Source organism: Danaus plexippus, assembly GCF_018135715.1.
Source record: "Danaus plexippus chromosome 18 unlocalized genomic scaffold, MEX_DaPlex mxdp_35, whole genome shotgun sequence".
In the NCBI taxonomy this organism is placed as follows: domain Eukaryota; kingdom Metazoa; phylum Arthropoda; class Insecta; order Lepidoptera; family Nymphalidae; genus Danaus; species Danaus plexippus.
Genome location: NW_026869854.1, coordinates 581,771 through 609,146, shown reverse-complemented (window position 1 = coordinate 609,146; position 27,376 = coordinate 581,771). Strand labels below are relative to the sequence as shown.

Here is a 27,376-nt window from a genome sequence, read left to right as displayed (position 1 = left end):
AGCAAAACTGTTAAACTGTGTTGATTGTTGTGATTGGCTGAAATGGTCATGTGATCGTAAATAAAGTGACGTTTGTATTTTTGAGCATTTACTTCGATTTATTAATTGAAAATGTTTATTGGCAGTAACTAAATTAATTATGATGTGTTTTAAGTTATCATAGACAATTATTTATTCCGTATATTAAGGACATGCTTTTCTTATTTCCTAATGGTGTACTGTCATTACCAACTGACAATTCACACACAAAGGGTCTTTTTGTGTTGTTAATGATGATTTGTTCTTTAAATAGCTTTCAAGTACCGAGAGCCTCTCTAGCCATTTATAAATTTTTGAGAGTTAATCATATAAGGATGATTACTAGGAAAATTGTTATGACGAAAAATTAAAACTGAATATTGAAATTTGTAAATATCGTTTTAATCTACCCGTCTATGAATTAATTTACGTTCTTTTATAACCATAATTTAAATAGCGGCCATTGATAGTAGTTTGAAGTTTAGTTGTAGAAAAACATAGTACATATAATTAACGCATGACTTTTTTTGTTCTATCAAATATTATAATAACGTGCATTTGTTTATTTCCTTATATCATATTTAAGAATATATAACTCCTTCGTATAATCTTTATTATTAATATTTAGATGTTTATTTCTGTTGCATTTTAAATTTCCTCAATAAATTTGTTACGTGCGCTGACTATATACATACATAAATTTACTCTTTAGATATGCTTCAGACTGCATCTTGCTTTTAAAATAGTTAACCCGATAAAGCTCACTTTATGGTCATTACTTTGAAGCATGAAATGAAGATGGCGCTCAATACAAAGGACCACCCAAAACCAAAGAGATTTTTCATGTACGTGTTGTACTCTATATGGTCATAATTACTGCCGAGCCGAATAAGACAAAAATATCATTACTTTGATATTTATTTGCTGCTGTAATCATTATTGTTATTTATATCTGTTTTCATGTGTATTTTTTGTCATGAAGATAAAGGCTTTTATTAATCAAAATGTAAAAAATTATACTTTGTTCGGCTGAAAAACGATATATATACCGTACCTTATAAGGTACGGGAAATTGAAGGATTTTAATATTTTTTAAATATTTTAACTGGACTCTAATTACGAATGTAGTTTTTTGACTATTCGAAAACCTACTTAAATCGCTATTACATTCAGAATTTTTCAAATAAATAATCTTCAGGGTAACATTTTCTCTTTAAAAGAATTAGACGTTAGAAAGGGTATTTAGCTATTAATGCTATGGATTCTGGCATATTGGCACTACAGTAATTAATAACGAAGTGTCTAGTTACATATTATGGAATTTCTCATCTCGTTTTCTTACATCAAATCCTCTGGAAGATTTTGATTGCCATCAAACATTTATTTGCGATTAGTAAAGCAGAACATTTTAATAAAAATTGGACGAAATGGGTTGTTTTAGCTTTTTTTTGTCATGTAATTTTTTTTGTCATTTATTTGTCATGTCATATTTTTGAACCATTTTCGGAAGCTTAAAACGCAAAAATTATTGTTTAGCTTAGAATAAAAATACGAAATACAAAAATATTATTAACATAAACTATATTTCAACTCGTCTTTAAATAAATCAAAACTAATTACCTAAAAACATTTCAGTAAAATTATTATATAAATTACATAATGAGTCTATATAATTAAGTCTATTTTTTTTTAGCCCTTCCACCCTTTTTCTTAGAAACTCTATATGGGCCGAGTTGACGACGGACCAAGAGTCCTCTCCACCAGGCCTGAACCATTATAGCGGACTTGGTCATCTTCTCTCTGTAAGCGCGAATCTTTTCACGTTCCACTTTGAACTCGATCCACTCTTTCATCAGCTGGTCGTGTTTTTCGATCTGTTTATAGATTTTATTTTAATAATGGTCTGTCATTTATATAATTTTCGTGAAGAATTTTAATTAATGAGCATTGTATACATATACTGTATAGTTTAGAGTGATCAGGTCGGTCATGATATAGATAAGATGGCTGAAGAGATTGAAGGTGAAGAGTTGGAGGTTGTTAAGTAATTAAGTAGCCAGCTAAGTTAATATATAAATTATATAAATGTGTGTACTAATAAAATAAAAAGTGATATGTTCTAACCGTTTCTTCTAAATTGATTCTCTTATCAAGCATGTCGTAGTAATCATTCTTCTTAATTTGTATCTTTAAATCTATGTTCTCCATATCCTTATCGTATTTTGCCATCCATTGGTCTACTTTTTCGAGAGTTTCCTGTAACAAGAAACCACATTAATGTAGATTAATTACTAATACAAAGTTCACATATTAAATGTAAATTCACATTAATTGAAATGCTAAAAAGTAGTTCAACTTCCGCGTGAACCCGTTGTTCACTGTCAGTTCTGTGCTTGTAGTACTCTATGACGCTGGAAGGTGCAGCTTCCTTGTCGTGGATGGCCTGATGATGTTGTTCAGTTCGAGCGACTTGCCAGCGGTCTACATAACGACTGCATATCTCAGCGTGTAGTGTCGCATCCTATACAAAAGAAAATGTCAATCAATCGATTGATTGATCCACCAATTAACGATTAATATTTTATGTCTGCACAGGTCACGTCTAGTGACCAAAAGGTTTGTAATTATCAAAAGATATAAATATGAAAGAAAGAAAGATACTACCTAGATATATATTTATAAAAAATCAATATTCTTTTAGTGTCCCTAAAATACAAACTTCGACTTTCAAATTGAGTTCCTCAATAACAGCATCTGTGTCGTAAATAACAGTTTTCATGTGATTCCGTTGTTGCCTCAATTGTTTGTTCAATTCTTTTCGCATTCTGTGGATTATGAAACTTTAAATTTATTCTTATTATTGAAATAACCGTGCTGTAAATAATTAGTTAGAATGATCACCGACATTCTATTTCTCGTCTCCTCCTCCGCGAGCTCTAGTCTATAGTCATCAATGCCAAGAACACCGTTCACGTGATCCTCTAGGGCTACATAATTCTTGTTCTCTATCAAATTCTTGTAGGTTGCTATTATTACATTAATTACAGTCGACCTGTATTAAAAAAAAATGCTGGATTATCCAATCTAATCATGAGAATTTAATGTAGGAATACGAGGAGAAAAGTCATTGGAATCTTTGTTCTCTCATGTCATTTATCAATTTAATTCTTTTCATTAATATCACGTAATGCATGGTACACAACCGGCGGATGATAGTCAATTGAATTCGTAATTATAATGAAAAAGGATCACTAGGTAGATTCCATTGAATTTGCTGCAATAGTTGGAGCATGTACCTGTCACTGTCTAGTTTGTCTAATTTGTATTTATCTATTTCTAGATTGTGGGGATCTATGTCTTCTAGTTCATCAGTAACGTCCGGTTGCTTTATACAGAACTTTATTCTCAAGAGAATCGCCATGTCGGACTCGGCCTTTTTAGCACGCAACTCGTTATTACATTCGACTAAAAAGAAATTGCACAATATTTTACTTATGCTTTTCATAAATTTCGTATTATATTGTAAATATATTATATGAAAATTCTTTAGTAGTTATCTTACGCAATATACGCATTTCCGTTACACTATCTTCTAAAATTGTCGCGAATAGAGAAGATTGTAAGTATGTCAAACTGAAATAGAATTAATATTATAAAGTATATGCAATTCATAATGGCACAAACATAATTTATAATATTGCACTAATTCAATTGCAATTCAATTGCACTTCAGTGTAGTCAATTTTAAATTACTACTTCACTGACACCAGGTAAGCTTAGCATAACTTCGCACCGTCACCCTAAATATGAAGCGGGAAACGTTTTTCACTCAATAAACTACGTTAATACTATAATGTGAGGAGATTTATGAACATAAAATTGCAAGCGATCCGTACGTAGGATTTAACATGGGTTAAGCAATGCAGCAAAGCAAGATATCTTATGCCATGACTTCACACGAGATATCACAGATACGGAGCTTCGTAAAGATATTTTAAGTAAGTAATCTTAATAGAAACAAAAAATAATACTGAATTAACATCGTATTTTCTTAAGTAACTAAAAACTGCTATTTGATAGTCCAAACTCCAATGGCCTTAATTTGAACGACGTAACTAATTAATAATTTCCGTTTTATTTTGATTTATTTACTTTTTTAAAGAACTATATTTTTACCATTTTTTCTCTCCGTTGCTGACTTTAAAATTACTCTCGTATTCTTCATTCTCGTCGAATTCTTTTGAGACGTAGCTCTTCTGAAATAAAATAAATATTTTTTAAACTATACTATTAATTCAGGGCTATTTTATGTTATTATATGAATGTAGGCAGGTAGAGATTTTTTTTTGATGCTTCTTAATCTATATATTTACGTAAGTTTATAGTTAAAATAGCTTATTACCAACAGGAACTAAATTGAATACAATGTTCGTAAAAGGATTCCGAAAAATGTTTCTATTGTGATTCAAAATAATGACACAAGAATAAACCTTCTATTTCCTTCACCAATCACCAGAATCTACTTAACTTGTACACCACCTATGAAATGTTCCATAGGTGTATTAAAATAGACATACAATATTATAATATAAGAAGGCACCTTTTTTTGGAATCCATTCTCGTACTTATCAGTATTCGAACCGAAACTCCTAGTTTTATTTGGAATACTTAAACTCGGCATTGTAAAAAAACTTAAACAATCAACAAAAATCAGACGTCATTTGAGTCAGAATCGCAAAACAGCCAGTGTTAGCCAGCCAGAGCGATTTAATTTTAACAATAGAACTTTTCTACAATTATAGATTAGAGACAAGTTAGAGCCTTAGAGGTATTGTTTTTAATTTTTATTAAAAATTAAAAATAATTAGAGATTTCTATCAATATGCGTTTTATTTATTTAATTTCAAGTAACATTAATAATTCTCTGCGGTAGGCTTTTTTTAAAAAAATATGGCAATTCGTTCGAAAACTGAAATAATGAACGAATTGAAGCAAATTGGATGCTCATATTTTTATCCTATTTTGTCGGTCATAATTGTGTAAGGTCCTGAAGACGACTAAAGCCACAGTTTGACTTTTCTATAACATTATTTAAATACTTTATGATGTATCCGATAAAATAAACACAGATGATAGTTTAAAAAATCAATTTATTAAAATAAAATAAAATACAACAGTAGTCTAATATTTTTGTCTATTTTTTTAATCTTTAAGTTTATTTATTTAATTCCATTGAAGAATTTCTTAAAAAAAAATATATAATAATTATAATACAAATATATCAAATTTTTATAAAAATAAATCTAAATATACATAAGAATAAGCCATTTATAAAAAATAATTTAAGTAACATATAAAAATCTTCAATTGCGCAAAATCTATTTCTTCTTTTTTTCCTTCTCCGGTTTCTTCCTCAACACGACTTTGTAGGGTCCGAGCTGGTTCCTCACCAGAAGTCCTCTCCACCATGCTTGTATCGTGATGGCTGATTTTTGCATCTTTTCGTGATACTGCCGAGCGGCTTCACGCTCGTCCTTGAATTGTGTCCAATTCTTCGCAAGCTCTTCATGAACCACGAGCTACAAGAAATTATTAACGATTGATTTTGGGTAGAAATAAAAAAATAATAAGTATGTACTGGTTCATTTGAGATTTCTGTTTGATCCGTACAAAAACCTTTCGGTTATGATAAAATTAATGGATATTTTTTACCGTTTTTTCAAGTCGCAGTCTCCTCTCGTAAGTATTTTCGTGAAGGTTCCTAATTTTTTGTATTTTCAAATCAATTTTCTCTATGTCCGTGTCGTATTTCTTCATCCACGTCTCTACTTTTTCAATGACTTCCTAAAACATATATTTTTTTTGTAACCTTGATACCTTTAACCTTGCTCTTAAAGCACCTTATCTATATGCGAGAGCGAGTAGGATCCTCGTGGAACTGAGGCCAAGAAAGTCTTCCTACCCTAGTCCTTAGAAAAACTTTCGAGTCTGGCCGTTGAGTACCGATGACGATGGACGCGTTTCCATTTTGAAGCAAAGATAGTCTTTACTCAAAATGATACTTGTTTATTGCTAACAAATTCTTACAATGAATGTCAAGAATTACAAGAAAGATAGCAGAGATTCCACCACTGTGGCTCCTAAGAGCGACCAATGTAGAATGAATTAAATAGACCGAGGTCATCTCGGACCCCCCAAAGGGGGGGTAAGGGTTAGCTTTTCAGGGCGTAGGTCCCCTGAGCTAGCTGCGACTCCGCCGTACGTATAGTTCAAGGAGGCTTATATTAATTACTTGAATCTTAATATTAAACAGCAGTTCAATTTCCGAATGTACGTGTTGTTCCTGTTCAATCTTCATCTTGTATTCTTGTATTTTATTAGTCGGTGGCGTTTCCTTGTCTATAATAGTCTGGTCGTGTTGTTCGGAGCGCGATCGTTGCCAGCCCTCGACGTAGCGACTACGGGTTGCCGCTACTATTTCTGCGTCCTTGAATAGTAAAGAAAATCTTAAATTACTTGTTAACTTTATAACTAATAAGCATTTGGTAAAATATAAGAAATAGGTCCTAATTCGTAGGTACATTATGTTGTCTAACTCGATAAATTTGACAATGTATTGGCTGGTTTGAACAGGAATGAGATCGGAGGTAATTTTGACAAGAGCTGATACTCTTACACCGCTGGACTGATTTTAATCAAATATAGATAAGAACCAACTCCAGGATACTAGCTTACAAATGGAAAATCTTTATCAAAAACGGTCAATTCTTTTGAGTCCTACGATGTCACAGGCAGACACACAGATATCGACGTGAAACTTACAACAATCCTCTTTCTACATGAGGGTTAAATATGAAAATTTTAGTCGATTTTCAACGTTTTTATAGAATGCCAAAATTTTACCTACCTTTATTATACGTACTTACTTGTAGAGACGTTTTGAGGACATCTATGGCGTTGTTTTTATCATAAGTTACTGATTTGAAATGATTACGTTGCTGGCGAAGTTGGCGATTCAAATCTCGACAGAGCCTTAAAAAATAAAATATTTTGCAGTTATAAAAGCCAAATTATCTAGTTTTTTTTTTTCTAGCTATAATTCTCTCATTACACGACAGCAATGAGAGAAATATAGCTCAGAAGTAAGAAGATTTCATTAACGAAAGCCTCATTAGAGACCAATACATGTATTGCGCAAAATAGTTCGAGGATAAGGAGTATATATTAATTTGATTAAAAGCTTTACTTTGATTTTACTTCAAATTATTTATTTCTAGATATGAATACGTCATATTTATGTGAAATAACAATAACCCTTTATTTTTGGCCTCCTCCGTTATCAGATAGCTCAGTCGGTCGCGTCGCTCTTCGAACATAAACACGGACTGTGTTAGGTTGTCGAAGCTATTTTTTGTTGTTAAATTGAAGTACGTGTCGTTCAGAACCTTCATCGTTAGTTCCCTGTAGGATATTATATTGATAGACGAAGCACCAAAGCGATTGGAATCAAATGCAAGAAGCTGTTTTAGCTGTTCTATAGGAAACCAGCAACTTGAGTGTGTAACTGCTAACAACATGTTTGCATTTAATTGTCTTAATACTACTTCTTTAAGTGGCAATGCTTTCACAAATCCATTTTGAGTTGTTTATGCTTGTACTAGTTATTATGGTGACAGTAAAGGAATGTACCGTAAATTATTTAAACATATACATATATTTTATAACAGGACTTATTTCCGTGGTAGTTTTAAATTGTTCATAATATATATATTTTTTATATATAAATAAACAATAATAAATCAATATTTAATTTTAAAAATTATTACGTTTTCGTTTGGAAAGTATGTAATACATATATATTTTGAAAAATTATGATACTCTCCCTTTTTGGTACATTCTTTTACTGTGTAAAAATATATGTATTGATTTTGAGAAAAATATACAGACATATAAATATTGAATACCTATCCGCTTTAAGTTTGTTCAGACTATATTCAAGACAGCCGAGTCTCTTGGGATCTATTCCATCGAGCTCGTCCTTCAACGCTGGTTTTTCAACGTTATATTTGTTTGAAAGTAAATTAATCATGTCTAACATAACTTTTGTAAGCTTAAGTTCAGTGTTACATTCATCTATAAGATAACGAATATTACTTTATTATAGTTATCATCATTATTTATACAATTCTATATTAATCGTTAATCACCAAATATTCTCATTTGAGTGATGGCGTCTTCCAAAATGGTGGCGAATAAAAATGTTCTGAAATGCGGCAACCTGCGGCGGATGCGTCCATGAATTATCAATTAGTGACTTTTAAATGCATTTTGTAAATATAATATGGATCTTACTTAGACTCGTCTTCCATCGACTGCTGGTCCTATGATTTCATAATAGTTAGTTAGTTAGCATTATAGCTATAAGTATGGAGGTAGCATTTATATAGTTTAAAAATATAGGAGAGTTTCTGAACAAAAGTAAAGTAAGCAAATAGATAGTGTAATAATTTTATAAAAGAAAGGAATTGATATCGTTCTTAATATGAAACGGTCAAGAATAATATCTAAGATTGTAGTTTACACATTTAAAATGAAACTAAGTTTTTGGATGTTTACGCGATTGCATTATATTATTTTTACAGTTACCCCAAATTTCGATTACTTTCCAACCGTGATTCACGTATGGTAACGTCTGTCAGTGAGTCTATCTAAGATGATTCGTGATTTCTCAGATGATTCGGCCTAAGAGTGTACGTTACATTCGAGCATCATTTGGAAATTAGGTCAGCGTAACTTACTTCATATTCCGAGGTCTGGTATTGACTGGCCCGTCCCCAGTAAGCGCTGGCGGCGCTATACCGCGCCCCAGGTGGTGATGTCATTTTCATAGAATTTTATAAAAAAAACAAAATAAAATATTAGTTAGAAAACATTAAATGCGTACAAAAAAAAAACCTTTAACAATTAATTGTCACATTCGTGTCATTTAAAAGTGATTTCAGAAAATACTTATCAGGGTGAGTTTAAAAACAAAAAAGGTCCAACGTTACTTTCGTTGTCCGGAGATCACTTCGATTTTGATGAAGATAAAACTATTAAAAAAAAAACAACAAATTTCTGCGTTACGGGAAACTCGGTGGAAGCGATAATTTAAACTTTTGTGTAACTTAAAAAAAAAAATTACGTTGTTACTTAAACTTTATGTACATTAAATTGATAATCTGTTTTTGAAGAAATCGAATATAACTTGAAACACGTTAGCCGCATGCGTGTAATGCTAATGCTGTATGTGAGAGAAAGGGAAACCAGACTCAGAGGCGTTACGCGTTACGTTACGGAGCGGTGACCCTCCATGGGAAGTTATATTTATTAGAACTGTTTATATCTTTTATAATAAAACCATTCACTTACATGAATTACTTGACAAAAGATCTATGTACAGTCCAATATATAAGGGTTTAAATGAAAGATGGTTTATATAAGAGAAATTTATTGCCAGTTTCGTCCACATGAAACGGAATTCGTCTTAAGTCAAATAAATAGCTTCGGGGACATCATTTCAGATAACGGGTTATAAAATCATAGAAATAAAAAAAAACCGCTTTCAATACAAAGCAGGGGTTCACATCATAATACATCCCATACATCAATACAGCAATAGTATTTTTTTTTCAATTTAATTATACATATATGTAGCTAACTACAGACGTTATTTACATAATTACATTTATAAATTATTTTATCTATGATAAAAAAAAAACATAAATTTTGAACACACGTATAATCTGTATCGACAAAAATTAAGTATAAAAAAAATAATAATAATAATGATATAATAATGACTCGATTACCATAAAGTCATGTCCACATTCAACTGGCAACATTGAATTATAAACTAATTAAATACTGGCGTTGAGCTTTACTGGTAATGAGGCGAATAAATACAATAAATATATATACAGAGATATAGTCTTTATGATATTGAAATGTCATCAGTCTTCAATAAAACGACGCCCACTGACGCTAATACATATAGGATTTAAACAAAGAAACAGCAGAGTGAGTGAGATAAGGAAAACAAGATAACATCAGTGAACAACAGAAACTATAGAATAACATAATACTTTTAACATCTATGACTTTCAGAACTTATGTACAATAAGAGTGAAAACTATACCACATTCATATTGATTGGACACGGATGAGTAATTTTTCTAATTAATGTCAATATGAACTGTACACGAATGAGTAATATATATTTTTTTTAAACTTGCATGTCTCTCAGCCGTTTGTCGATATAGTTCATCATCTCGTAGATTATACACATAGCTATGAGATGTATAACTGTGTTTAAAATTTGTATACAAAGAGGTGAGATTGTGTACAAGTGACATGCAAGTACACGGTTGAGCAGTATCTGCTCGGAGGCCCGATATCACTTGCTTGATGAGGGCTGACCGCGTTCTGTTGATAAATATAAAAAAGCGTTGAATTAAATAAAGAAAAAAATAAAATACAAGTTATATAATATTTTGAAATTATAGACTATGTTTGAGTTTCTTTCTACGTGTTTAATGTCATTTTACCAAAAAAAACTTACTGAAATTCCTAAGGGCTTCTTCACGTTCTTGAGAGTCGAAATACCACAATGTGATCGCATATCTGTGAAGAAATACAAGAAAGATTTAGTAATCTGTGAATAAAATGCGAGATTATTAATACAATATCACAAGGTCGTTAGCATTGTACAATCAAAAAGCATCTTTTATTGTCTACAACACACCTCGTTGAGTAAGCAGGTTGCACTTCGTGAGGATTTCTTCGATCTGACCAGAAGAACAGCATCCTATCGAAGATGGGCGCGATGTCAGCCACCTGGTTGGTTCCTTCGGGGAAAACCCTGGAAATTAGAAAGATATGTTGGTCTTACATGTTATTTATGTAATGGAAATCCCCATAACTAAAACAAAGATATTTTTTCTTCACCAAAAATTTTAAGTACTTTTAAGCTAATAATAAGAGTACGTATAAAGGATAATTTAAATACAAGCGACTGTACCAATAATTGGTAATAACAAAACATTCGCTTTTAGATAATCTTATAATGACATTAGAAATTATTATTTTTTATTTTATTCTGATTTTATTTTAAAACGTGTTTTCTGTCGGGTACCAAAACTCTGTAATTTCTCTCAATGTGTTCTTCTTGTCAGCATTCCTACAATTAGTTATAATCAGAATTGTTCGAAATCATTATTTTTACTGATCAAAAAAAGGTATGAGTACATTAAAGTATTACTTCAAAGATTTTATAAAAAAATAAGACTAGACGGAATGGAACAGTACACGGAACGTGGAACCCAAGATTACATCTGTTTGAAACAAAAACATACATCACAGATAACGAAAATTCAAATAATATGTTTAATTATTTTTTATAAACTGTACAATAAAATACCACAGCCATACTAACGTATTGACGTTACGAATGTAATCTTAGAGATATTGATTATGATTAAAACTGATTTTATGCATAAGTTACAAATGTCACGTCCACAAATAACACAACAGTATCTCCTGAAAGTCGGTAAATCAGTTTTCTACTTAAGTGGACACAATGAAGCTTACATCATACAAGATGAAATTGTAACATATGCATATTTAATATATCAAAAACAAAAATATGGCGCAATTACTTTTATTTGAATAATCAATAATTGAGAGTAGATGAAATTATCAGGCGTCACTCGGATAACCACCTGCGTTGGTATAAATAGAGGCGAGAGTACAGATAACAGGGAGTTCCGCTGGAGCCGTTGCAAGAATCGGACCTCTTTGAACTAAGATGTTCTTCAAATCGTCTACGAGTTTACCTTCAATAGTCTGAGAGCCCGATGTCAATCAAGAATAATGTCATCGGTGACGTCAGTGATGCTGACGTCACTCTTTTAAAAAACGACAAAGTGCTTCTTACTCCGACAAATATTATTCGTTTAAATTTTTAAAATCATATTAAATTTGAATACGTCTTTTTTATAGTACAGTATTATCAAAATAAAACATCAACTATTGAATTGAAACTACCCTCACATTCACATCAATGTAAATAGGTATTTTGTTGTACACACCTGAGCAGACCCCCACATCTCTTGACATCCCAGTCGAGATTCAAGTAGTAAATTGCTGTGATGCAGCGGCCATCTTTATTCGGATTGTCCACGTGTTTGACGTAGTGACTTCCGGAACCAGGATAACATGCTACCATCGCCTGAAGGATATTAAGTTAGTGATACACAAATTAAATAAACAATAGTGAATATAAGAATCTAATCACACATTCTATATATAAAGCCCTACATAATTTTCGTATTTTTTTCATAATTTCGCAAATTAAATTATCAACGTTGGTTCTTGAATGACAAATGGAAAACGCTCTGTATGTAGTGGAGACGCAAACTTGTGCTAAGCACAATGTTATTATAATTCAACATACTCGTACACTATTTTATCAGATAAATGTCATGTTCCAAGAAGCTAAGACAATACAAAACACTCAATTGTACACCGCCGAGCAACATTATCATAATAAAATATTACGTTGCAAAATTAAGTAGTCGCATTTTTTAAGGTTATTATTGCACATTTTCCTGTAGACAAGTAATAAAACGATTGTGAAATTTTCTAGACGAAGCTCGCGGGTTTTTCCCTTTGAGTACACACATCCGCCGGCTCCCTTCACACGCGTTCCTTGACACACATGTTTGTTTTCATTATTTTCCTTGTAATTTTTTATTTACAATATTATCAATATTTAGTATAGAAGGATAACTCACAAATTAGATAAACTCCCGGTAATGTTTTGGGACGACTTTTAAGATGATAGAAATTAAAATATTTAATTATATACATAAATGAAATTGACTATGCTTTGTTTTAAGACTCTAATAATTTAATAGTGTTCGACTCACATTTATACAACACAGTTAAGTAAGAACGACCACAATCAAGAAGGACTACATCAAAAAAATCATGGAAATCGGTCGATCCGTTTAAGAGCTACCATGACACTTACACACACACATAAAAAGATTTCACACAACTAATCCTTTAAAGCCATTTACGTAAAAATATGCTTACACTTAACTTTACGTAATAAAATATAATGCAAATAGATTTCATTAATACAAAAATAAACATTAAATTGATGTGGATAGAGTTTGAATTGCGGTGGCTTGATAGTTGTAATTACTTGACTTACTAGCTGTTATATAAATTAGTGGTTTGTTTGTAAACATTAATTATAATTAATTAAATTTATATGTATAGATATGACATAATATGACTTTAACAATGAAGCAAGTTTAAATAGTTCTTGTATTAGAATTTAGAAGTATTGTATGCCAACATTATTACCTATATCAATCAAAAACCGTTTATTTGACGAAGCTATTTAAGGGAGTTTTTTTTTTAATTTTTGACTATGACGTAAGCGTTCAAGTATTTTTTACTCAATATAGATCATTATAAGCCAGACTGAATTGAGTAAATCGAAAATTATAACCTTATTGTGAATATTTCTTTAATATAAAATTATTATTTTTATTAAGCTATTAAAGATCAGATTACATTAACAACATAACACGTAGTTAATCTTCATTTTATTTGTTAATGCTTATTCAAACTTAATAAAAAATTAAGAAGTCCCATTACAAAATAAATGAGAGCAAGGTCGTTCGAAAATAAAAATAATAAGGAGAAAGTTTTACTGTTTACATGTTTGAATTTAGAATATACCTTTATATTAAATAGGAGCATGTTATGTAAACAGACTTAGGTATATACTAGTAAGTTGAAGCAAAAGTTAAAATTGTTCAAATAAATTCATTGCTAACATAAAAATAAATGCTTGCATTTTATTAACGTTATGTAAACAAACATACTGGAAAATGTTTTTTCCCTTTCAAACTCAAACAATACGAGACTGCACTTCAAATACTTATTACGTTTGTATAAACGATAGAAGCCAAGTTTTATATCTGTATAGTGTGTGTTGTATTTTGTTCGAACAGTGATTAAAAACCTTGTTATATAATTTTTTTTTCATACACAAATCGTTTAATTCTAAAATATTTTCACTTGAATGTAGCTGGCAGGCAATATATGACATTATCACAGTGAGCATTATATAAAAATTTAAGTCACATTCACATCGGTTATACCAAAGTGTTACCACAACGATTATCCATTACAATTTTGAAACAAGAACAGTGTTTGTTGTGTGACGATTGACGCCTCAACGTTTGTAAACAGAAGGGGCGCGTGTGTTCCCCCCACGCCCTCGCCCCCCGCGGCCGCCATGACTCTGATCACGTACGCCGCTACGAGCACGGCGCATGCGCACGCCCTTATCAATACAATCCCTAACGATACATTTTTCGCACAGATAACGTTTAGAAATACACCTAGATTAAATACGGCGCCAAATTAGTGCGTCTCATTGACGGTAGCAATTATAATTTAATTGTACGTATCTGACCGGTTCCAACAAGGTTTTACAACACTATCCGAGTCTAGAAAACATAAAGCCGGCAGCCGGCCCTTCACAACATAACTAGATCTGCGTCCTTGCAAGGACATTACATTCCATTGTAAATATTTATAAAATTCCGTACTTACACACACCGATTTAAATTACAAATTATTGATGAATCGTTTTGGTATTATTTACGATTCGTTATAGAATTAAATAATACCCTCATTATATTGTTTGTTTAATGACTTCTTATTTAAGTTAGAAGTCGACCGAATAAAATTGATTTACACACATACATCAGCACGAAGTTTTAACCTGAAATACCTATGTTATAGAAAAAAAAAATTTATTAACATAATTTCAATAAAAACACAAGGCCTTTCTTGTAGCACAGACGACAAGAATAATAACGATATTTTCATAATAACGTGCTTTTGTCACTCTGACAATGGATTTTTATATTTCACTGTGTTCTCTAATAATTTTCAAAGAGCACATTCATACGGATATCTTCGAGACCACACGAGCTCGGTGACGTGATACTAATTGGCATTATCTATTAATTAACAGAAGCCGAAGTAGATTATGGAGACGTGAGAGATTAGAAATAACACAAGCCTCGGTAGAAATACGTTTGTATCGGAATTTATCTAAATAAATATTTTTCGTTATGATTAGCGCGTGTTTGAATCGTACAACATACGAAGCGTTTCCAGTCTGTCACTGAATAACCTACGTTAATACTGTAACGTGCGAGGATTTACATATATATGAAAAAATGTTGACGATCCCGTTGTTAGGCCATAAACGGATTTTTATTATTAAATCGTGATTTAACGGACAAACGTATATGTTTATCTATATAAAATGTAAATCTTAACTATTATAGATTTTAGATTATTCTTTACAAACTCCAAACCATAATATCACTGTGTGAATTTTCTGTAAACCACAACATTGACGGTATTTCCGTTAACAATACGATCTTGTACTGTGCTCGTGACGAAATAAAATCAGAAATAGATTAAATGGAGTCGCAAATAACTTGCTTTTAGGTTGTTTATTGAGTGTATTATAACAAAACCTTTAGGTGTACGATAACGTTCGTATATGCATAGTTGAACCCATTTATAATTTACGAAATAAACTCAGACTAAGCATTCTGGACGTGCATATAACTAGTTATATTATTAACCCGTACCTTACCATCAGTTTAAAACTAAACACGGATGGTTATCAGTTTATCATTCATAAATCGTTTCATACTATAGTATTGACATGTTTATGTGAATGCACTGTATACCGTCTGTAATACGTTCGACGTTACGAACGCGTGGTAAATTATTCTGGAAAACTATATTCTAAAAACGTATTTTATTTAATATTTATATTATAATTTACCTTCGTCCTGCCATTGATGATGTAGTTCCCCATCTTCCCGTTGTTGGACATTTTGTTAGCTTTCAGTATTATACTGTCCACCTGGAAATTTAAATTGCAAAAATTAAGTCTATTTTGTACAGTTACATCGGTGATTTTTTTTTTTAAAAGGATTGCATCATATTTTTCACTTTCTATTATATAAAAAAAAAAACATAACAAAAAGGTAACATAATAGTAGCCCAAGAACTGTGAAATTATTACTGACTAATAAGTTGTTCAAGATTATCAGCGGCTGGTGCTATCCTAAGACTAAGAAAAATTCGTGATAGTCTAATTTAATTCTTAATCACACTAATACTTGTATTAGTTCGTTCATAAAATAAAATTGTAAGCATTCTAATTGAACGTGACCCTTCGTTACATCTATCGCGGAAGGTGAAGCCGCGTTGTATTATAATAATGTCCGTGAGTTAGTGAATGGGCGAACTGTCCACAGTCACGTCTGCATCTGAAGGGCTCAAGGTTATGTAACGCCATTAGTTAACGTAGACGTTGACCCAAATCATACACTTTCTAAATGGGACATCGTCGGATGTTCCGCATCACTTTCTATATTTGATTCTCAATATATATGTTAATACAAACTGTAAAATATTTTTCTTTAAGTCTCCAAGATTTTCGCGAGTACACATTCAATTGAATTATGTTTTTCGATAACTATCCGATTTTATTTTTATATTTTTTCGAAGTTTCTATTACTTTCCAGTTTACAGCAAGCTGCACTTTAAAGTGATCACGGGCGGAGATGAAAGATTTTTTTTTTAGTTTCGACTTGTCCGCAGCTGTTAGCCCTAGGCTTTGTCAGCGTAACCGGGAGCGAGATGAAAGTGTGACACACGAAGACATTTATCTAAGATATAACAATAAAAGCGCGTAACCATGTCGAAAGATTAGTTGCATTTAAAATTTCCTTTTTTTCTTGGGGTCTTTTAGTCTCTACGTCCAGTACGTATGTATATCAGAATGACGAAGCCCACTGAATTAAATTGAAGGCGTTCGAACTGCAGATTAATTTTATTAAAAAAATTCAACATAATCGATATATCATTTCCAAAGAGTATTAAAATGAAATTAATCAGCGAATATTTTTTCAACGAATATTTTTTAAACCGAGGAATTCGAAAAACAAAAATATTTATATACGAAATAAAACAGTATTTGTTTGTATTGAAATCATTTGTTTACTTTCATGACATTTAAACTCGTATGGAAGGTGACGCAAACGAAAACGTGTTCACACCAAGAGAATTTATGTAATAGAATGTGCGAAAAAATAATCTGAATTAAGAAAATTCAGCAAAAACTTCATATATATAACATAAGTTGAACATAATAAATTAATTGACCGCCGATGAGCACGCTGCGTATGGGAATTCCTTTGAATAACCGGCGTCAGTGTTATCTCTTATCTTTATTATCTTACAATCTCGTCTACATATTCTGAAGTTTAAAATACAATTCAAACTATCACTGATATAACCTTATTTCAATATAAACAATTCCTTATTAATACCTACCTTCATTTATATTATAAAAAATATTACGCAATAACAACACCCCCCCCCCTCATCACTGTTTTAGAATTCATATCTCAAATAAGGTATATCATTTGTCAATACGTGTGAATATTTCGACCCCATTCTTAAATAATAATATTTTATAAACACTGTCGTATCCAAAAGAGACGAGATTCGACAGAAACATGAAGAAGCTTAGGGCTTGGGTCTTGTATAATTTTAACAGTATTCTTTAAACATCAACATTATATGAAGAATAATGTTCAGGAATAAATTAAATATATTATTTTTGCATCTGTAGTAAATAAATAAATATTCTCATTCGTTTCATTCGTTAAGAAAATGCCATTAATATAAACGTATATATTAAATAGCTTGCCTAAGTTCTTTTGCTGTGACAGAAGATATGGTTAAGTAAATAAATTTTAAATCAAATATTCTACACAATGATCTGCTTCCATAACTTGTTTTGATACGGCAAACAAAGTGTAAGCGACATTCCTAAACAAAAACCGCACACATTAACATAGATACGCAATGCTCGCTGAATTAATGCGATGTTTTCAAACAACCAGCAACTGTCAGGTTCAACAGACACTAGCGTGGGTCGCAGACTGTAAATAGGACATCTAGGTTCGATATACGTTAGAATTATTCGTAGGCAAATTATAAAGGAGGTAGAATTGTAAAATATATCTGTACATATTAAAGTAAATTTCGTCTTCCATTACGATGAGGTGACCACCGTCTTTGACAACGGTAAACCAACATCCTTGTCGCGTATGTATTGGCGATTTGGTTTGCAATAAGTTTGGGGTATCGAGGTCACGATAAGAATATTTTTTTGTGTTCTTGACATAATTTGTGTCAACATTTATGTTAAAAAAAATATATTGTACTGTAAATAAATACGCGAAAATATTTAACACACACACAGTATTCATTTGACTAGAGCATTTTCTTTGCAAATAATCAAATTTTGCAATAAAATGTTTATATTGTTGGTCGTTGAGAAATATTTCCTTCCAGTATATCTGTAGGTAGACAAGTTTTTGGAATTTAGAATTGGACACGAATAAAACAACAATATGTCCAAATAATAGATAAAGTAAGCAACTAACTGGGAAGTCTAGTGTATATCATATCCCAATATCTTACTGAATTTACTGTAAAGTTACATCAAAATCGTTCAAGTATTTGTTTCATGAAAGAGCAACAAACATCAAGACATACTACATCCAAACTTACAAACTTTCTCATATATGCAATATCAATACTGTTAACTTCTTGCGGGTATTTTTAGAATTGTGAAATAAAATATACATTGTGATAATTACTTGTGATATTAATTGTCCTATGTGATGGCATTGAGGCTCCTTGCCGTCGATCCATGTTATTCTGTCCGATCTAATTGTCTGTGCTTCTGTGCTTCCAGGGCTAGAAACCAATTGACCTGCCTACAATTAGCACATGTAAAATTATTAACACCTTCAATCAATACTTTAATGCTAGTTACAAAAATAAGAGAATTAAATGACAATGTGAAAAATATTTGTACACAGTAATGATAGAATATTAATTGTGTGTGTTTATAAAAAATGAAGCAATTTAAATGAAAACAAAAATTCCTTTAACATTTCAACGTCTCATATCAACAATAACTATAACTGATTTTATAAAAATTCTCTATATATATATTGTTTATTTTAATATAAATGGAAGTATTATTTTAAAAAACCAGTTGTAAAATATCCTAAGGAGATATTTTTTATATATTAATGTTTAAGAACAATCTATGAAATTGAAAAACTCACCGTAAATATCCCCGATCTGTACATTTCCAGCACTTCATTCAATACAAGATGTCCCCGTTCTTTACCAAGGAAATTGTTTATAACGCACACACCATATTGTGTCATGTCTCTGATAACTCTCTGGCAGATCTCATAGGATGGATCACTGGGATCCATAAAGTAACTGTTCATTGTGGTATTAAATGGAGCCCCGCTACCTTTTAGTGAGGCCTCGGGGTACTCCTTCATTCTAGTTGACTGTTCAATAGGTACAGGTGGCATTTTCACATCAGCTCTGTTAATTGTTTTTAAAACATTTGAAGTGCTTGCACTCGCGAAATCAACGCTGCTCAACTGCTGAGCCTTTTCATTTAATATCTCCTGTTCCGACGAACCTTCGTAAGTTATGGCACTTATCTTATTTACGTCTTTATTAGAGTAAACTACGCTTGAAAATACACTTTTGTCCTTTAAATCGACTTTAACACTTGCTGTGCTTTCATTATTATTTTCTATAATCTGAGAGATATTTTTGTTATCACTAATAGTGTCACTACCCTCTTTCTTGGCAGTTTTCTTTTTAGATTTTTTCAAACGTCTAGTTTCACTACCCACTTGTAACACTTCTTTATTATTATTCACTACAGATGAGGTTATTAATTGTTCTTTTTTGGTTTCTTTCTTTTTCTCTTCTTCGTGGATAGATGATTTAATATTTTTTTCAATTCGCGAACCCTGTTCCTGTAACTTAGGTGCACAATTGATTTTATGCCTTTTCCAATCTTGTCTTTGATGTTCTGTGTTACAATAATAAACACTAAAACAACGACCACATCTCCTTTGGGTTTGCTGATTGCAAACGGCGCAACTCGCGAGTACGCCTTCTTGATTCATTCTGATTCTAAAATAATTTCCCACTAGACCGGCCCTTCTGAACTTACAACAGCTGTCATTGTAGAAAGAAACGTCATCTAATTTTCTTTTATCCATATTATGGATTGGAATCTGTGACTTTGAGGTGCATTATATATTATTTATCAAGATTTATAAATAATATTAAAATTTTATTGGTTTTATTATTTATAATTTAATTAGTCTTTAAACTTTTCTTTTCCAACAGTAAATTATGAATTATTGGGGAATTACATAATGTAATAGTTGTTTAGATAGGACACACTGTTTTAACCAGTTATATTTATTGTTTATAGCTTTACCAGTTTTGTTTCACAAATTAATCTAGATAACCAATCATTCCAAAAATACGATATTATTAATGTATTTTAATTAATAATTGATAAATAAATCTAAGATTTGAACAGCCTACTGAAAATAAATTGATTACAAAATGAAAAAATATTTTTCTTTAAGTATTTATTTCTTTAGGTTACAAATTGTTTTCAAATGAAACAAGGAGGTGTAAAATTAGATCTTTATTTTACATAAAACATAATACTTTATATTTAATTTCATATATTTTTAAACTACACTTATATATTATAACTGGAAAAATCTGTAATAATAAGTACATATAGAAATTATTGTGAAATAAATAATGTTAATATCTGAAATTATTTACAAGAAAGTGAATTTGAATTAATTACTTTTGATTAAATATATAAAAAATGTGTTTATAAAGTGAGAGACTAGATTAGTTCAACATCCAGTCGCGTTGTTGTATCGTAAATAACAACATCGGAACCGGACGAGAGGAACTAAGGTGCGTAAAGGCGTTCGTCGCTGTCATCGACGCACGTCACTTCGCTTCTTTGACATCCGCTTGAGCTGTCACATACTAACTAAGAAGACATTGATTTAAAATTTTATGAAGTTAAAATTACATGTTTATCAAAGTATTATACAATTTTAATAATGATAATTAATGTGAATATTATAAAGTGTGCTATTTCGAAAATGAATAGTTTTCTTATACTTGTAACATTGCAAAAACGGACCAAACTTAACAAGATACTAAATTCGTTTAAGGCCCATTTCGGTCTGTATATACAGATAAGTCACTTATTACTTTAAAGAAGGTTTAGTTAGAATAGACATCACGATTTTCTATCCAATTGGACCCTATTGAAGAATACTAGGTTTTTATATGTTATGAACACGTTTCCGAACATATTTATAATCACGATCATTTTTGTAAATCACAAATTGTTCTTGTGTTCAAGTCTGTGATCTCATAATATTTATATATAATCTGTACAAAGTGTATTGATTATACATGTCCTATTATATGAAAACATGTCGTTACATAATAGTACAAGATTAAAACTCTTAATGGTTTATAGATCATGTTGAGTACTTATAGTAGTCCATAGTTAACCGTCAGAGGAGGTGAAGATGAGCGAATGGCTATGTATTACACTCTTTCATCAGCGTTCGCTGGCGGTACCGGGGCTGGTGGAGCGTGTAGCGCTCTCGCCAGTTCAGCTTTCTCATCCGCCGATAGCACGTACACAGGCGGTGCGGGAGGCAGGAAGCGTTCAGCTTTATGCGGCTCTCGCTGCAGACGTGCGCGGTACAACATCACCAGCACACAGAGCACGCTGATGATGAACGCCGAGGTGGCCGCTAGAACGATCAGAGCTGTGTGATACGACGTAGCAGCCGACACCTGGACAATATACAAACAGGTCACATCATTAATGGCCTGAACATCAGACAACAACAATATACGATTTGTTACAGATATTATTTAAACATTTGTCTGGTTCAAGAGGTCTCAGTTTTTAATTAATGACACGTTTCGGTGCACAGCTTGCAACGTAAATGTCATTTTCAACTGACCGTCGACTCGCTGAGTATCTCTCTCTGCAGCGTGCGCGGCGGCGCGAGGCGGTACTCGCTACGAATAACATCAGCTCCAAGCACTCCATCTTCAGATTTGTTGGCGTTTAAAAGTTTCTCCTTCTTCACCTGAATGAATGTTATACAATTATTTTTATATACAATTATTTTTCATTTATGTATAGTCTTCATCCAAGTCTAACTTGCATATAATATGTCGCCGATGATAAAAATTGTAATGACCGTTTTTATTTTTAATATTTTTTTTATGTACCAGTGGTTAAACACAATCAAACTAACTGCATATTACACTATCAAATTTATGTTACTATTCCTGTTTCTGCTACGAGTCTTCAATAGTTTAATATAATTAAAGGAATTATTATATCATAAAGAATTGATGAGGCTCCTTGCTATTACCTGTGCTTCCAACTGATAGACCACGTCAGCGGCCCTTGACCCTGGCAACACCGCCCGCAGCCTCACCACGCCCTTCTCTCTTGTCATAGTCACTGGCACTCGAACGCCTAGCGCTGATAGCTTCGTTGTGAGAAGATTCTGAGTCTTCTTTCCGTCTTCCTCTGTACCGATCAATTCCAACTCTAGCAGAGCGGACTCTATTTGGGTGACCTCTGGAAATTACATTTCGCCGTTAATAGTGTTTGACAGACAATTCCTTGGTAAATGTTAATTATCATTTCAAATGCATATTGTGAATGTTGTTATTTATTAACAAATTTAACGTCTCGGCGACTTGACAGATGACAGATGAAGGATGGCAGATGAAAGATGAAGGATGGCAGATGAAAGATGACAGATGACAGAAACACAAACTCTAAGCGGCCGGATATTAGACAGTAGTTCAATAGACCAACTGTTACTAACCGCAGGGGTCGGCATGTGTGGTGTCATGTCGCGTCCGTCCCGCGGCGTCTACACACCAGCACCGATTTCTTCCACACTGACGTGCAGCGAACGATCCGTCAGGGTGACAGCGAGGACGGTAGCCGTCACCACCTTTTAGAAATATAGATAAAATACGCATTCACAGATAAAAATAATGTAAACCGTGGCCTGCAACAGAACATAAGATACCGAGTCTTTTATGTACATTAATTTGATAGCTGACTCGCTTGTGTAATTTGATCATGTCGTGTTAATTGATTTGTGTCCCTTGATAAGTCTAAAAGTTGGATTTCTGTCCTTAAACATGACTTGATTGGATAGTCGGTGGTAATTATCCTTCACACGAGTTTACACCTTCGATCCAAGCATCCAGCGATTGTTCCAAGATATTTCATTTACAAAGATCATTATACTAGTTTGACAAAACATATTTCGTAAGCTGTATAGGAAATGTTAACTATTAAAAAGTAAATAGCAAAAGAAATTTTATTAACCATTATCAACTTCTTCCTGCATCAGTTGACACTTTGTCTTAAGACCAGTTTGTTCTGACACCGGCGTCACCAGCACCGGGTGTGTCTTCCGTATAGTTTCCGCCAGTTTCGGGACCACGACTTCCGACAGCACGGAGCTGTCTTCGCTGGAAACATCCTGGAGATCATTGCCTTCACGGTGTTCAGCCTCCAGCTCTATGGAATCTTCTTCATCTTGTTCTTCGAAATCATCTACTCTATATGTTGTCATCTGCCTGATCAATTCTTCTAATACTGGAAAATTATTTGTCAGGTTAATATTCTCTAATTCCCCAAATAGATTGACTATTTGAACACTATTTCTCGTTATGGAGAACTAAAACTGAAAATCTTACATATAAATATATAGCTAAAATTTCAGTCTAAGATAAGTTGCTTAAAACCTACCTTCAATATGCAATATTTTCCTTAACTACTATTACTATAGAATATTTTGAGGTAAGTTTGTATTCATACCTTCATCAGCTCTGTCTTTTTCATCCAGCGGGTCGCGTCGTATCCATTTCCGTGCTTGTCGGAAGTTGCAAGACGGCTTCCCTCCGCGGAGAAGCGAGCCCTTTTGCGGTTCGCCACGAGCGTTCACGCACCAGCAGACGTCTGATAAACAAACGGTAATTGTTGATGTTAAATTAGAAAACAAATTATTTCTCCTGGAATTTGGTCGCTCGGTTGTTTTACATGCATCCTTCACCCGCGCAGAGACTTGTACGGTATATTCTGCCAGGGTCGTGAGAATAGAGGAGGAGGAAATACGTCAACACAGTCCAAGCTTTTGAAAGGTGTTTGTCGCATGTTTGCACAGATTATAAAAAATACATGACGTTTTCTAAGCTTTTCAATATACGTACCAATATGCGCCATACATTGCACGGACTGCCAAGCTCCACTTTCCTCGCACGCCGGTATGAAGGTTCCCTTTCCATACTTCAAGGCGGCTGCTTCGTTTTTCTCGCGTAGTCTCTCGCATGGACTTAACACTGCAAACATTAAATAAAGCAGTTAAAATAGTGTATTTTGTGGAAATATTACTTTATGATTCGTTTGGACACAGAAAAACATCAGGCAGTCAGTGACGAATACGAGGTGTTGCATACCATGCATCGAAAAGGTATCCAGAGTTTGTTAGTGAGTAAATGATTTTGTTAATATTTAAGTCTCCTAAATTTTTCATTTCTATATGTTAGGGAAAACATTTAAAGGTACAAAACAGCCATGCCTCCGGGTTCATTGCACTCGTTGGTGGTCTTTCTTACTTTCGGTGTTGCATTTCCAACTGTCAAAATATTACACCAGTATAGGTAGATGGATTTCGTATTTTTAATGTAAGTAGATGTAGCTATTAAGGGAATTAAATATTTAAAGTTTAAAGTTTTTGTATGGCACTTAAAGAGGAATTAAGGCAATTAAGTGGGAACTAAAGGATTAGAGGATTTTCTCATTCGTTCATCGTACCGGGACAGACGGCATTGCACTCTTCCTTGGTCCGGAAGTTGTTGTGATTCCCAGAGCAGCCGTGGTACAGGAAACGCTCGCATCTGTTCTTCGCCGAGTTGAAATGCCAGCGCGTCACGTTCAGACCTGACCCCTCGCAGATACCCTCGTCTTTATTCTCCAAACACACAGTTCCTAGAAATTGATTACACTGTAGTCGTTTTCTGTCAGGCGAAAGAGTTACCATGTAATTGATAAGACGTTTCACCGAAACAATATGACCCTTAGATACAACTTCACATTGACTTTGTCGTATTTCTTTAGTTCATGTGAGCTTTAAGCCGTTACCTTCAAATAAGTATCACACTATAGGTTTAATAGCTATTTTCACTTACGAGGCTTTGGACAGCAGACGGCTGGTTTGGCGTCGTGGGGAGCGAACCGACAGGCGTGTGTAGAGGGGCAGGCGGCGGCGCGGGGGCCACAGGGCAGGGCTCCGCCACCGGGGGCCAGGAGAGGCTCCCCTGACGGACACTGAGGAGACGGCGAGCAGCGGGCCAGCGGTGGACATGTTTCACCCTAAAGGCAATAAATTATTTTTTAATCAAATTTTTTAATGGTCACTGGCGTCTTATACTCCTGTTAACGATGTGGGTTTGAAATTTCATACAAGTTATAATTAATGTTTACTCAACGTATAAGAAGTTTGTAGGGTTTTTTTTTCACTATATTCTTTTTATTTTTTTTCTGTCCAGTCTTTGTTTAAACTTTAAACCGTCGAACAGATTTTGAAAGGAAATTTTCTATCAGATGGTATTAACCTCGCATTCTAAAGGCACCAGCTCGCAGGTCTCGTCTTCTCTACATTTGGCATCGGCGCACGGGTCCTTACAGATGCACGTTGGACAACCTTTCTCGTTTAATTCCCGGCCGTGAGGACACATTGCCTGTTCATCGCACTTAGGGTCTGGACACTGAGTTGGCGCGGTGCAGTTTGGTGAAGAGTTGTTTGTACGAGTGCCAGGGATCTGAAGTGAAAAGAAATTTCCTGATGAGTACGTCTTGATTCAAATGCTTTTCACAAATCTTTAGTACAAAAATGTTCATCTAGGTTCACTTCTCCGCTGCAATTTTAAAAATATTAACAAAATGTATACGAATGGTAGCAGGTACATTATTGTAAAAACGGTTTTTCGAACCTCATTGCCAACGCCGTCCACGCACCAGCAGATGTTGGTGGATCCTCTGCACTGGATGCTTTCATACGAGCCGTCTTCCTTACAGCGAGGGACCCACGACCACGAGGGTGGGTTTCCGCTTTCCGCAGCCGTGTGTAAAGCAAGAGCACTAATAAAATAATTATTGGAAAATATTATCAGATGTTTTTATAGAATTTGGTGATCAATCTGTGATGATTAAATCTTTTCAGGATGCTGTTTTTATAGGTAGAATGAATGATACGGAGAGGGCAGCTTGGGCAAGTTTCAAAAATGTGTGTGATAACTTTTGAGGAAATAAAAGTAAAAAATACGGGACAATAGTCGAAGAATTAGAATTATTTGAGGGGACTATGGGTTTTTTGCAATTTAGTCGAAATCGATGGCTGGACGTCCTAGACTGACTTGAAATTCGTATTCAGCGGGTCGATAAACATGCCCGTAGACAGATGGCGCCCGGTGCACAAAGAATTCTTTTTTGTGTGCCGGAGTTTCCAATGGAACTCTCTATACAGTAATACGTACCGTCTCTGTTGACAGCCAGTCTGCCTCAGCGGCTCGGCACACGCTGTTCCGCAGCCCGTGGCACAGCACCTCGCGTCACCGGCGCACTCCGCGTCCGAGCGACACGACCATTCACACGACCCCGTCCACGGCACCAGATACGGACACTGACCTGACTTCCGCGGAAGACCTGTCTCATGGATATTTCGTTTTAAATTGACGCGCTATAACACAGAGTTCCCGTTTATATCATATTGGATTACTTAACAAGTGTTGTTGCAGCACTTCAGCATTTTAAAATAAACATTACCTAAGCTATCTCTAGTTTATACAGCTTTAAATAGTATTTCCTTTGACTCGAGGTCAGTCGTTAATTATTTTTCATAATGATAGTACTCGTATCGAACTCACACGCAGGTACCGGAGGGCAGTAATCCGCGTCGCAGGCAACATCTACGAGGGCGCAGGCCCGGCCCGTGGGGCACGAGACGCCGGCGCAAGGGTCGCGGCATTTACAAGTGGGACAGCGCCCGGAGCCCAGTTCGAAGCCGTAGTCGCAACCCATGCGACACGTCAGTTCGAGGCAGGAAAGCTCCGACCGCACCCTGACGGGACATTTGTTTCAATAACTTTTAATTGAAATAAATAGGTTTTTTTTTGCAGATAATCCTTCAATGACGAAGAC

General features: G+C 33.7%; 3 protein-coding genes across 4 annotated transcripts in view; all 3 read right to left on the bottom strand.

Moving 5' to 3' along the window:
* Positions 1-1,574: 1,574 nt before the first annotated feature.
* On the bottom strand, positions 1,575-9,303 carry LOC116773212 (uncharacterized). The gene is made up of 18 exons (XM_061528607.1): positions 8,817-9,303; positions 8,371-8,399; positions 8,226-8,296; positions 7,983-8,151; positions 7,333-7,479; positions 6,945-7,050; positions 6,311-6,505; positions 5,731-5,862; positions 5,400-5,597; positions 4,619-4,726; positions 4,195-4,274; positions 3,581-3,651; positions 3,315-3,483; positions 2,924-3,070; positions 2,738-2,843; positions 2,345-2,539; positions 2,143-2,274; positions 1,575-1,892 (listed from the first exon to the last, which is right to left on the bottom strand). The coding sequence occupies exons 1-18, from the start codon at positions 8,904-8,906 to the stop codon at positions 1,698-1,700; spliced, it is 2,340 nt and encodes a 779-aa protein (XP_061384591.1). The 5' UTR covers positions 8,907-9,303; the 3' UTR covers positions 1,575-1,697.
* A 188-nt stretch (positions 9,304-9,491) lies between these two features.
* LOC116773091 (egl nine homolog 1) lies at positions 9,492-20,251 on the bottom strand. Its single transcript, XM_032665475.2, has 7 exons — positions 19,326-20,251; positions 18,849-18,968; positions 15,953-16,033; positions 12,147-12,286; positions 10,802-10,918; positions 10,619-10,680; positions 9,492-10,482 (listed from the first exon to the last, which is right to left on the bottom strand). Exons 1-7 carry the CDS (start codon positions 20,196-20,198, stop codon positions 10,454-10,456), a joined length of 1,422 nt encoding a protein of 473 aa, XP_032521366.2. The 5' UTR covers positions 20,199-20,251; the 3' UTR covers positions 9,492-10,453.
* Positions 20,252-20,721: 470 nt separating this feature from the next.
* Positions 20,722-27,376, bottom strand: part of LOC116772858 (uncharacterized) — a 33,758-nt gene continuing 27,103 nt past the window's right edge. Inside the window, exons 12-25 of one of the 2 annotated variants that reach the window (XM_032665146.2) lie at positions 27,103-27,296; positions 26,713-26,881; positions 26,170-26,317; positions 25,792-25,998; positions 25,366-25,549; positions 24,992-25,165; positions 24,756-24,812; positions 24,388-24,516; positions 23,996-24,136; positions 23,501-23,773; positions 22,986-23,117; positions 22,521-22,732; positions 22,101-22,229; positions 20,722-21,927 (exon numbers count right to left, since the gene is read on the bottom strand). In XM_032665146.2, the coding sequence (XP_032521037.2) occupies positions 21,673-21,927; positions 22,101-22,229; positions 22,521-22,732; positions 22,986-23,117; positions 23,501-23,773; positions 23,996-24,136; positions 24,388-24,516; positions 24,756-24,812; positions 24,992-25,165; positions 25,366-25,549; positions 25,792-25,998; positions 26,170-26,317; positions 26,713-26,881; positions 27,103-27,296 (2,404 nt within the window). In that variant the 3' untranslated portion in view covers positions 20,722-21,672. The remainder of the gene's footprint in view (positions 21,928-22,100; positions 22,230-22,520; positions 22,733-22,985; positions 23,118-23,500; positions 23,774-23,995; positions 24,137-24,387; positions 24,517-24,755; positions 24,813-24,991; positions 25,166-25,365; positions 25,550-25,791; positions 25,999-26,169; positions 26,318-26,712; positions 26,882-27,102; positions 27,297-27,376) is intronic. The other variant, XM_032665147.2, reaches the window with a different exon arrangement.